The sequence below is a fragment of the Neophocaena asiaeorientalis genome, unplaced genomic scaffold (assembly GCF_003031525.2).
Source record: "Neophocaena asiaeorientalis asiaeorientalis breed wild unplaced genomic scaffold, Neophocaena_asiaeorientalis_V1.1 scaffold129, whole genome shotgun sequence".
Lineage (NCBI taxonomy): Eukaryota > Metazoa > Chordata > Mammalia > Artiodactyla > Phocoenidae > Neophocaena > Neophocaena asiaeorientalis.
The window spans coordinates 6506282-6518910 of record NW_020172446.1 but is presented as its reverse complement, the minus strand read 5'-3'; the positions used below and the strand labels follow the sequence as shown (position 1 = coordinate 6518910).

The window sequence follows — 12629 nt, the reverse complement described above, 5'->3', positions numbered from 1 at the left end:
ATCTTCCTGGACCAGAGATCGAACCTGTGTCCCCTGCCTTGGCAGATGGATTCTCAACCACTGTGCCACCAGGGAAGTCCCTAGTGTTAATTTTTTCGGCATGATAATGATATTGTGATATCAAGATATAGGAGAATGTCCTTATTCTTAGCAGAGGCATGCTAAAATATTTAGAGGTGAACTTCCATGATGAGTACACTTACTTTCAGGAAAAAAAAATGTGAATGTGTGCGAGTTATTAAGCTACAGTTTCTCAGCTCTGATCTTTTGTACTCTCTGCTGGGGCTGGGACTTTCTGCTTTGCCAATTGACCTTATAAGAGGCTTTACCTCTCTAGGGCTCTAGAAAGAGAAGGCATGGCTAGAAGAAGGAACTTGGTTCTTTCTATCTGCTTCCTAGTTAGACTCTACATGCCAAAGAATGAAGTTGGACCTTTACCTTACACCATATGCAAAAGCTAACTCAAAATAACTCAAAGACCTAAACTTAAGAGCTAAAACCATAAAACTCTTAGAAGAAAACATAAGCCAAAGGCTTATGACACTGGATTTGGCATCTTTTTCTTGGCTATGACACCAAAGGCACAGGCAACAAAAGAAAAAAATAGGCAAATCAGACTTCATGAGAAGGAAAATATTTAGTGCATCAAGTGACAATATCAACAGAGTTAAATAGGCAACCCACAGAATGGGAGAAAATATTGCAAATCATACATCTGCTAAGGGATTAATATCCAGACCATATAAAGAACTCCTAAGATTCAACGACAACAACAAAAAACCCAGTTTAAAAATGGACAAAGAGCCCCCACTCACCGCAACTAGAGAAAGCCCATGGGCAGCAACAAAGACCCAACACAACCCAAAATAAATAAGTAAATTTTTTTTAAAAATGGGCAAAGGACTTGCATAGATATTTCTTCGAAGAAGATAAGCACGTGAAATAAGCATATGAAAAGATGCTCTTAACATCACTAATCATTAGGGAGATGCAAATCAAACTACAACAAGATACCTTATTATCCTCATACTCATTAGATGGCTACTATCCAAAACAATAAAACAGAAAATAACAAGTGTTGGTGACGATGTGGAGAAATTGGAGCCCTTGTGCATTGTTGGTGGGAATGTAAAATGGTACAGCCACTATGAAAAACAGTATGGCAATTCTTCAATAATTAGAAATAGAACTACTGGGACTTCCCTGGTGGCGCAGTGGTTGAGAATCCATCTGTCAAGGCAGGGGACAGAGGTTCGAGCCCTGGTCCAGGAAGATCCCACATGCCGCGGAGCAACTAAGCCTGTGTGCCACAACTACTGAGCCCGAGCTCTAGAGCCCGTGAGCCACAACTGCTGAGCCTGCGTGCAGCAACTACTGAAGCCTGCAAGCCTAAAGCCCATGCTCTGCAACAAGAGAAGCCACTGCAATGAGAAGCCCGTGCACCAGAATGAAGAGTAGCCCCTGCTTGCTGCAACCAGAGAAAGCCCGCATGCAGCAACGAAGACCCAATGCTGCCAAAAATTTAATTATTTAAAAAGACAAGTAAGGCACCAACTTAGAAAAAAAAAAAGAATTACTGTATAATCCAGCAATCCTACTTCTGGGTTTATACCCAAAAGAATTGAAAACGGGACTTGAACAGATTTATTTGCACACCAATGTTCAGAGCAGTATTCATAATAGCCCAAATGTCCATTAACAGATGAATGGATAAACTGTGATATATACATATAATGGAATATTACTCAGCTATAAAAAGGAGTGAACCTAGGAAACATTATGTTAAGTGAAACAAGCCAGACATAAAAGGATGAATACTTTACCATTCCACTTACATGAAGTACCTAGAGTAGACAAATTCATAGAAACAGAAAGTGAAATAGAGGTTATCAGGGGCTGGGGAGAGGGAGGAATAGAGAGTTATCGTTTAATGAGTGCAGAGTTCTAGTTTGGGCTGGTGGAAAAGTTCTGGAAATGGATAGCGGTGACAATCGTACAGTATTGTGAATGTACTTAATGCCACTGAACTATATACTTTAGTTAAAATGACAAGTTTTTAAATATTTTAGCACAATAAAAAAATTAATTAGAAAATTGTTCCATCTCACTTCCACAAATTTTTTATCATAACATTCCAGAAGAAAATTTGAAATACTAAAAAAAGAAAGCTTTTCAAAACTTTAATTACTGAGTTAAACCTGGTACTAGAAGAATGAATTATTGCAGCTTAGTTCTTAATTACACTGAAGAGCAATTACAAACACATTGAGTTTGTCATCATTTTGGATTAAGATTAAAGAATATCCATTGTTAGGCAAGAAGAATTTTGCTGTTATTACTGTTCACCACAACTTCTTTGTTTGAATAGGGTTTTCAGGTTTAACCTAATTTAAAACAATATAAAAACAAACAGAACAAAGAATAGGATCTGTGGTGTACCAGATATTCGTGGGGTATTGTCCTCATATTTTCTGACTGGAATAAATTTTGAACAGGCAAGCACACCTTCTGAATTAAATAAAATCTTTCCTTATTTTTCTTTTTGTGTTATTTATTTTGAGATTTTTTTTCTGTATTGTGTTTAAATATTAATAAAATATTTGATATTTAACTTAAGGATCAATAGTGTTTTGTGAAATTTCCATATATACATACACAGATGCAGCTTACTGAATCACAATGTGAAAGATATTTCATTTTTGTTGTCGTTGTTGTCGTTCCATTACTGCCTTTTTGGGTTTTTTGTTTTTAATTTTTTAATTTTGGCTGCGTTGGATCTTTGTTGCTGTGCACGGGCTTTCTCTGTTTGCTGCGAGCCGGGGCTACTCTTCGTTGTGACGTGCCGGTTTCTCATCGCGGTGGCTTCTCTCGTTGCCGGGCACGGGCTCTAGGTGCGTGGGCTTCAGTAGTTGTGGTACACGGGCTTAGTTGCTCTGCGGCCTGTGGGATCTTCCCAGACCAGGGCTCGAACCCGTGTCCCCTGCATTGGCAGGCGGATTCTTAACCACTGCGCCACCAGGGAAGCCCATGAAAGGTATTTCTTCTTGTGGGTCTTTGTAAACAAAAATTTGAAAAACACTTTTCTAAACATTCTGCAGTTTTGTCTTTGATTTCCCCTTTGACCCAGGAGTTGCTTAAGAGAATTTTTAGTTCCCATGTTATTCATATTTTCCTTCATTGCATTGTATAGTCAAAGAGTATAGTCTAGGTTATTCTATACCATTTCTTTTTATTGGAAAAAAGGTGTATGTTTGTGTATTTATACATTAGAGAATTCATATACTTGTTTTTAAAAACTTTGCAGCTTGAAATAACTTCAGATTTACTTGCAAAAATAGGATAAAGAATTGTTGTGCAATGCCCTTTCAGATTCCCCAAATGTTAACATTTCACTACATTTACTTTATGATTCATCCTGTCTCTTCCTCCCCTTCCTTCCCTCCCCCTCCTCCTTACCTCTGCCTTCCCTCGCCCCCCATTGTCTCTCCCTCCCCCTTCTCTCCCTCCCTCCCCTCTGTCATCCATTCACTCAGGTATTTTCAACAAAGTTTAGGTGGCGAGTATACCTTGGTGCAAAGACTTGTGTATTATGTCCTTCTCCACACCCAAGCTTCTATATAATGCATTATCCAAGGAATGGTTTATTGGCCAGTAACTGAATAAAAAACTTATATTCTGTCCTAATAGAAATTCCAGTCCCTGTGTCTCTGAGACCAAAGATTTTTCCCCCCAGTCACATTACATAACACATCCAACCTCTTTTGTCCCAGTATTTTGTAGGCAGTCACTCCTGTTTCAAGTGCAGTGGTTAGGAGTTTTCCTAGAAATAACAAATTTGTGCTTTTCTGTTGTTGTGGTTGTTCTTTCTTCATGAAGACCGGAGGATGAGATGTTTTTAAAAAGGCTTTCTAGAGGTTACCTTGTTGGAAAGGACCCCAACGCTCCCCTTTTCTACAGAGAAGAAGGAAACAAAAAATTTCAGAAGAAGGATTATATGGGAGCCACAGTGCTGTACTCTAAGGTAAGATGACCGGGCCACCCCCCCCACCCCCGGCACAGCTCAGCAGGAGGGGCTGTCTCAGCAACTTACCAATGCATATTTCTTCGAAAGATAGAACCGTTACTGCTGAATTGTGAATTGTGTAGCCACTAGTAGCTTTGCCTATTAATTTTGGATTGGATTTGAAAAAGAAAACTGGCACAACTCAGCTTTTGGTCATATTCTGAAACAAAGGATAGTTTGTATTATACGTCCTGAATTCCATCAAGAAACTTCGATTCTCATATTCCTTCAGACACAGTGTAGCAAGTCTTGTTGGTTGCCTTGGCCTCCCTCCTCCATGTCTGAATTGTGTGCCTTTTTTGTCTGAATAACCAATGAGGCTGTTGGTGTGATAGTCCCAGTTTAGAGAACAGCTGGATTTTTGGTTGGCCACCATGTTAGCTTATAGCCAGTGTGACTTAGGTAAAGTTAGGAAGGAAAATAAGCTCAATTGCCACAGCCCGGTTGAACTGCATTTTGACGGTTGTCAACAAATATTTAAAATTACTACACTAACCATCAGTGAACTAGGTTTCGAGGAGGAATAGTGGCTTTTAACAATCTGTTGCTCTTGTCCTGCTTCCAGAGTAGAAACTGAAATAAGATCCCTGAGAGATTTCCTTCCATAATTTTTTAGAGATAAATATGGGTTTAAAGCAAGAATATATCAACCTCTTAAAGCAGGTCTGTGAACCCTGTATCTTGAAAGAATGAGTGTGAATTTGAAGAGTGTACCTCCTGCTCTGCATCTTTAACAGGCCTGTGCTTAAAGTTTGGAATTAGTTTTCCGAAAACCATCAGACCTACAGCAGCATCTTCTAAAATTGATAAAAGCCCTGCTTTGTAATGCCGCATAACGTAAGCATTAGTGATTGCTGAAGGACTAAAATCCATTAGATGTAATGATCACTGATAAATGGCTTAATAGTAGTTCTTTTTCAGAGCTAATCTTTCTTCAGCTGTATGCATGTGTGTCAGAAATGTGAGCACAGGGGAAGCTGTTCAAGGAAAATAAACTAAAAAGTGAAATCAGACAAAAAAATTGAACCTTCCTATTTCATGAAACTAGTATTTTGTTGATTGTGGTACTTTGCAGTTTTCCATAGAGCTGCTATTTTCTTTCTTTTTTTAAAATAATATTTGTTGTTTTTGTCTGATTGTAAATGTAATATATGCTTACTTGGAAAATATAGAGAAGCATAAAAAGTAAGAAAAAAATCCCATAACCAGTGATAAGCACTGTTAACATTTTTGCTTATATCCAGCCAGCCACTTTTTCCTCTGAAAATATGTTTTTCTTGTACAAAGTGGCGATAATACTGTACTTACTGTTTTGTAACCTGCTTTTTTTCCCCTCAACAATTTACTGTGACCATTTTCTCATGTTATTAAATTTTCCACTAAAACATGATTTTTTACAGCTGGCTTAGTGTTCCATTACAGAAGACTATACTTGATTTAACACCTAGTGTTGACAGAGTGTTTGGTATCATAAAGCTGCAAGGAGCATCTTTCTATGTAAATATTTGTACACACCTGACTATTTCCTAAGGATAAATTCCTAGAAGGGCAATTGCTTGGTCAACTGAATGTATTTTTTTTTTAAGGCCTTTGCCCCTTGTTGCTGAATCATTCTCCAGGAAAAAACTAGTTACATCCCTTCTAGCAGAGTATGGGAATGTTCATTTCTCTATATCCTAAGCAGTATTGGTTATTTGGTATTATTAACATTATTTTATCTTTTTATTTTGGAATAGGAAATGTGTTTACATAGTTAGAATTTTTAAGATGCAAGCGTATAGAGTGCAGTCTACTTCCTCTGTCCCCCAGCCACTTGTTTCCCATCCCCAGAAGCTAGCACTGTTAAAGCTATCTTTCCAGAGGTACTCCAGCGTATATAAATAAATACAAATAATCTCCCACTCCTGCACACACATACTCTTTTTATATAAATAACATTCTATACACACAGTTCAGCACTGTGCTTTTCCCACTTATATTCTGTTATATGGATATAATAGTAATTTATTTAATTAGAGTCCTTTAGATCACTATTTACCTTTTTTCTATCTTTTGTTACTTCAGACAATTCTGTGATGAGAAACTTTGCATGTATGTTATTTTGCACATATCTATAGGATAAAGGATTATATCTGTAGGATAAATCCCTAGAAGAGGAATTGCTGGGTCAATGGAGATATAGATATATGTATTAAGAAATATATATTGCTCAATTGCCTCCGTACTTGTGACACCAATTTACACTCCCACTAGCAATGTATGAGAATGACCATTATCCCACTCCTATGCCAACTCAGTATGCTATCAGTTTTACTTCTTTGCGAATCTCATAAGTAAAAAATGGCATCTCAGTAGAGTTTTAATTTGCATTTTGCTGATTATGAATGAGGTTGAGCATCTTTTCATTTGTTTAAGAGCCATTTATATTTCCCATTAGAATTGTTCATATCATTTGCTTATTTTCCTACTGAATTATTGGTTGCCATCGTATTGATCTGTAGGAACTGTTCATAAAGTAAAGAAATGAGCCCTTTGCCTGTAATAGGAGTTGCAAATATTTTTTCCAGTTCAGCGTTTGTCTTTTGATATTGCTTTTATTGGTTTTTTGCTACAAACAAATTTTTTATTTTTATGTGGTCAAATTCATTAACCTTTTATGACTTCTGGGTTTTGTGTCATAACTAGAAAGGTATTTCTGACTCCAGCATCACTTTAGATTATATAGTTTCTTCTGGTGCTCTTATAGTTTCAATTTTTATATTAAGATTTTGATCCATTTGTTATTTATCCTAATGAAAGTTTTATTATCATATATCGAGACGCAACTTTATTTTTCCTCAGTGGCTACTTGTCCCAATACTTTTATCGAATAATCCCTATCTTTTCTCCAGTGATTGGAGATGACACCTTTATTTTTACTTTTTAAAATTCTTTTTGGCTGTGTTTGGGTCTTCGTTGCTACACCCGGGCTTTCTCTAGCTGCAGCAAGCGGGGGCTCCTGTTCTGTGGGTGCACAGGCTTCTCGTTGCGGTGGCTTCTCTTGTTCCAGAGCACGTGCTCTAGGCACGCGGCCTTCAGTAGTTGCGGCTCGTGGGCTCTAGAGCGCAGGCTCAGTAGTTGTGGCACACGGGCTTAGTTACTCCGCAGCAGGTTGGATCTTCCCAGACCAGGGCTCGAACCCGTATCGCCTGCATTGGCAGGCGGATTCTCAACCACTGCGCCACCAGGGAAGTCCCACCTTTATGATTATTATTAATCCTTGCCAATCTGGTGGTAGAAAAAAGTAGCCCTTTTCTGCTTTCATTTTCATGTATTTGACTATCTGTATATGAATCGTTTCCCAGGTATCATTCGTGTTTCTTCATTTGTGAATTTCTGTTTGTTCCACTCACACTTCGTTATGTGCCAGATTATGCTCCTCAGTTTTCAGTTACCTTTAGTACTGTTTGTGGCTGAAGCTGTGTCTGAAGCTGCTGTCTTCAAAGTGCTTTACCTATTTATTTCCTCACTTGATCTTCACACCTCTGCTCTAAGGTAGTTAAAAATGAAGCAGGTGAAGCACAAAGAGATCCAGTGACTTACCCAATTTCATACAGTCTTTAGTAGCAGAGCCCCTATTATCTGGGAAAAAAAAAAAAACTCTAAAGATGCTAGTTTCCATGTATACCTTTAACCGGTTCATTGTCCTGCAGGGAGTATCGCATTCAAGGCCCAACTCTGAGGACATTTCACTGTGTTACGCCAATCGCTCTGCAGCCCTCTTCCACCTGGGCCAGTATGAGGTGAGTATCAGGATGCCTGGTGTGATTGGAGAGGATCTGCAGGGGGCTTCCCTGGAGGACTAGACCTTCATCCCTGCTTCTACATTAGAAAGCTAAAGTTGGAACTGGTTGAATTGGAAACAAATTGATACTTCCCGAACTTGTTCTTTCTCCGGATTCACTTCACCTGTCTCAGGTGATTACATGGGGTAGTGTGGGTTGGTAGAAAAGAGACATGCACATTCCCCAGGGCCGTGGACTCTATCCAGTGGGTCAGCAATGCTCAGTGTCAAGATCAGCTGTGAGATACGTCGCTAATAATACTTCAGGTTCCAAGTGTTCGCAAACTATTTACTTGTTCAGGGTGTTTTTTTTAATAAGTAGATGAGCATGTTCAAGAATATCCCTGCAATAATAAGTCTCACCCTCAATATAAATTTTGAGTGGGAAAGTAAAAGTTGCACTGAAATGCCTGTTGAGTGGGGGGACTTCAGATGAGTGGCTTCCTCCTTATCCCCAAATTGAGGTCTAAGGACAAACTCTAAAATGCCACTTGGGCACATCCATTTTGGAATTCTACAAAAATTTAAAGTATACCCTAGAGTCAAGAACTATTTGAGTCACCGCAAGTTCACACTTAAGCCCTTTGGACTAAGAGAGAAGAGCAAGAATCTAAGTCCAGGCCCTAAGCAAGAAAGGCCTGGGCTACTATAGACAGCAGTGGGAAGGCCTTGTGAAACATTTAGCCCTTTATAACTTCCCTATATTGTTACTTCTTACAATAATGATTCCCATGTATTGAGCACATACTGTGTTCCAGGCATCTTTTTAACACTTTAGATATATTACCTTATTTTCATTTTTATTTCTATCCTGTGAGGTATTATTATCCCTGTTTTTCAGATGAGAAAACTAAGACACTGAGAAATTCATTCATTTGCACAAGGTCATACAGCTAGCAAGAGGCAGAGTCCGCACTGGGATGCCCTCTTAATCCTCATACTGTGCTTCTTCTATCTGTAAGACTTTTTTCCTGAGAATCAGAAATGTTTAATGACAGTTAAACATAATATCTTCAGCATCTGTTTCTAATCATTCAATTAAAAGATCACAGTAGGGCTTCCCTGGTGGCGCAGTGGTTGAGAGTCCGCCTGCTGGGGCAGGGGACACGGGTTCGTGCCCCGGTCCGGGAAGATCCCACATGCCACGGAGCGGCTGGGCCCGTGAGCCATGGCTGCTGAACCTTCCGGTCCGGAGCCTGTGCTCCGCAACGGGAGAGGCCGCAACAGTGAGAGGCCCGCGTACCGCAAAAAAAAAAAAAAAGATCGCAGTAGAATATGATTTAAAGAAATAAGTACATGATTGTAGTTGTTCCATTTTTAATAATCCTTAACTTGTAGATTTTTGTTAAGACCTTCAAGTGGACATTTAAGAGTAGGGACCAAGGGTCATTTTGGGACTTTCTTTCTGTTTGCAGACATGCCTTAAAGACATCGTCAGAGCACAGACGCATGGATATCCAGAAAGATTGCAAGCCAAGTTGCTGTTGCGTAAGGCGGAGTGTCTGGTGACCCTGGGGAGACCACACGAGGCAAGCCAGACCATCAGTGATCTTGAAAGTAACTTTGCTGCCAAACCAACCCTAGCAGCTTCCCAATTTCAGGTTCTGCAGAGAACCCTCTGTCGTCTGAAAGTAAAGGTACAGGAAAAGGAGAATCTCACAGAAACCTCCCCAGCAGCTCTAACCAAAGCCTTTGAGGATGTGGACCTAAGGGAAGAGAATGAACAGATTTCCAGCACATCATCATCTGTCAGCTTATGTACAGACCCTTTAAAAGGCCGCTATCTGGTTGCCACAAAAGATATTCTCCCAGGAGAGCTTCTGGTGAAAGAGGATGCTTTTGTGAGTGTACTTAACCCAGGAGAAATGCCACCGTGGCATCGTGGCCTCGAGAGCAAGTGGGATACCAGAGCTACCAATGGGGACCTCTACTGTCACCGATGTTTGAAGCACACTTTGGCCCCAGTTCCCTGTGATGGATGCAGCTATGCCAAGTATTGCAGCCAAGAGTGTATGCAGCAGGCCTGGGATCTCTACCATAGTATAGAGTGTTCTCTAGGGGGGCTGCTTCTCACACTGGGTGTTTTTTGCCACATTGCCCTGAGGTCGACTCTTTTAGCTAGATTTGAGGAAGCTGGCAAAGTCATAAATAAGCTTTGTGGTGAGATTACTAACAGGGATACCTGTTTACCTGAAAGCAAGAATCTGGCGCAAATACTCAGCTATGACCTGGGAGGGGAGAGTAAAAACAAGGGCAAAACAGTTGAGACCCCGATTCCTGGGTGTGATATTAACGGGAAGTATGAAAATAATTATAATGCTGTCTTCAGCCTTTTACCCCATACCGGAAACCATAGCCCTGTACACAAATTCCTCTGTGCTCTGAGTGTTTCTGCACTGTGCAGGCAGCTCGAAGCAGCCAGTCTACAGGTCTTCACAACAGGTCTGAAATCGTCTAAGCTGAAAGCAGCGGCGGCTCCTGTGTTGTACCCAGAGTTGAATATTTGGGGAGTGGCCATGCTGAGACACATGTTACAGCTACAGTGTAATGCTCAGGCAATAACAACCATACAGCAAACAGGTAAGAGGGAAACTCTCTTTTCTGCCTTACAATATTCTTCTTGATGTAGCTAGTGTTTGCGGAGAAAGGACTGTAAAGGAGAACAGTAGCATTCAAACAAATCAGTGGCCTAAGGGAGAAAACAACTGTCTTACGATTATGCCATTGCGTAGCTATGTGACCTCAAATTATTTTGATCCTACTCTGCCTCAGCTTTCTCATCTGTAAAATGGGTAGTTTAATCGCACCGAACTTTACAGAGTTGTGAAGCTGATGTGTGTGTTTGTAAAAATACTTTAAAACCCTATTACCAAAAAAAAAAAAAAAGGGGGTTACTTCCCTGGCAGTCCAGCGGTTGAGACTTCGCCTTCCAATGCAGGGGGTGCAAGTTCAATCCCTGGTCGGGGAGCTAAGACCCCACGGGCCTCATGACCAAGGAACCAAAACATAAAACAGAAGCAATATTGTAACAAATTCAATAAAGACTTAAAAAAAAAAAAGGTCCACATCAAAAAAAAATCTTAAAAAAAAAAACTACACTGTTTAAAAAAGAAACCTAGTACACTATTAATTTCTGATTGTGGAGGAAAGCTGAAACAATGGATAAACAAGACTGCAGAAGGAGCAGTGTCTGTAGTTAAGGTATCAGAATCTTAACTCACTCCTTTGACTCAGCTACTCTCTTCTGTTTTCAATTGCCAGGTTTTCTCCCATTCTTCTGTTTTAAATTTCCGAGAGAGGAATCTGGCCCATCACAGCTTTTCATACAATGCTGCTGTAAGCTGTTGGCCAGCCTGTGTTTGGGCTGGCTTCTGGTCAGGGGGCCAAAAATCTGGGGGCCACCTCTAGACACAGACCAGCCTAGCCCTGCTTTCCTGAACCAGACCCTATAGAAGAGGCTGTTAAGGTAGATGGGGAGGTTGCATGTGCCCAGCATCATGAGTGCCATCTCTAATACGACTGTACTGACGATGGGTACTATTATTAGAAAAGAAATGGTGTTTCCAGTATTTCTATTGTGTGATCTCCATTTTAGCAGATAATGTGTTTCGATTCAATCAGCTCATTATACTTTTCTCAATTTCCTAATTAACCCTGTGGAGGGGAGGAATTAGGTCATATCTACACCTAGGATTTATAGGCAGATTAATATTAAATGTGGCTTCACTGAACTATATACATGCGTAACTCTTCTGATCGTGTCATATTAGGTAATCTATCTAGAATTCTGTCAACCTTTTGTTTATATATTTTTATCTTTAATTTTAATTCAGCTGCCAAGTTATATAGTGTATAGTATTTCACTAGAAGTATTTTGGGGCAGGACTCAATTCCGCATCCTGAAGTGCATAGAACATCCAGAAATAGCACTGGCCTCATCCCGTAATACAACAGAATCACACTGCAAGCTAGTCTCCGTTTTCTTCTCTGCTTTTGCTGCTTTGAGCCATTGCTACCTTCTAAAATATGTATCCGTTGAGTGTTCCCAGAATTACGTTTCCCCTAGGGTACATTCACTGGCATTTTAAAAACTACTGTTTTCATTTTTTGTTTCTCTGAATATAAAAGATAGTATATGGAGCTTCCAGATAATACGGCAGAAAGCTGCCAACTCTCGATTCTGTTGTGTCTTGCCTCTAAAATACTTAGTAGAACATACAAAAAAGATGTAAATGTCAGTAGCTCTAAAAACTATGGAAACTATTTTCTGGGTAAACAGTAGCAGTGACCACTCACTCAGGCTGAATCCCTGAGGCAGGATGGCAGAGCGATAGGGACAAACGAAAGTGTTTTCCATCCACCTTCCTTCATTGGCCTCCCTCTTACAGTCAGAGAATCTTAGCCTAAAATTTGTTGCTCCCTGTGCATGAGATTTCATTACAGTCCATTTTTTATTTGCCTAGCAGGTGTTGAGTAAAATTTTTCACAAGTTGTTAAGAGTTAAGTTTGGTAGGAAGACTGTGTATAGCCAGAAATACGTGTATTTTCTGTGGCTAAAAAGGACTAGAAAAATAGATACGTAGCATAATACTGGAGACCTGGAGTGACGGAAAGAGGATTGGAGACTCTGTCTTCATCTATGAGGTTCTAATATTTTATGCATGATTTATTCTTATTTATATGATGTTTTAAATATATATATATACATAGAAAAAAATAACACTAGAAGTAAAAATACCAAAA

General features: G+C 39.7%; 1 protein-coding gene across 1 annotated transcript in view; it reads left to right on the top strand.

Annotated features, from left to right (window-relative positions):
* Positions 1–12629, top strand: part of SMYD4 (SET and MYND domain containing 4) — a 43433-nt gene that overhangs the window by 16359 nt on the left and 14445 nt on the right. The window contains exons 3-5 of the mRNA XM_024735634.1: positions 3877–4021; positions 7756–7845; positions 9302–10466. Coding sequence (XP_024591402.1) covers positions 3877–4021; positions 7756–7845; positions 9302–10466 — 1400 coding nt within the window. The remainder of the gene's footprint in view (positions 1–3876; positions 4022–7755; positions 7846–9301; positions 10467–12629) is intronic.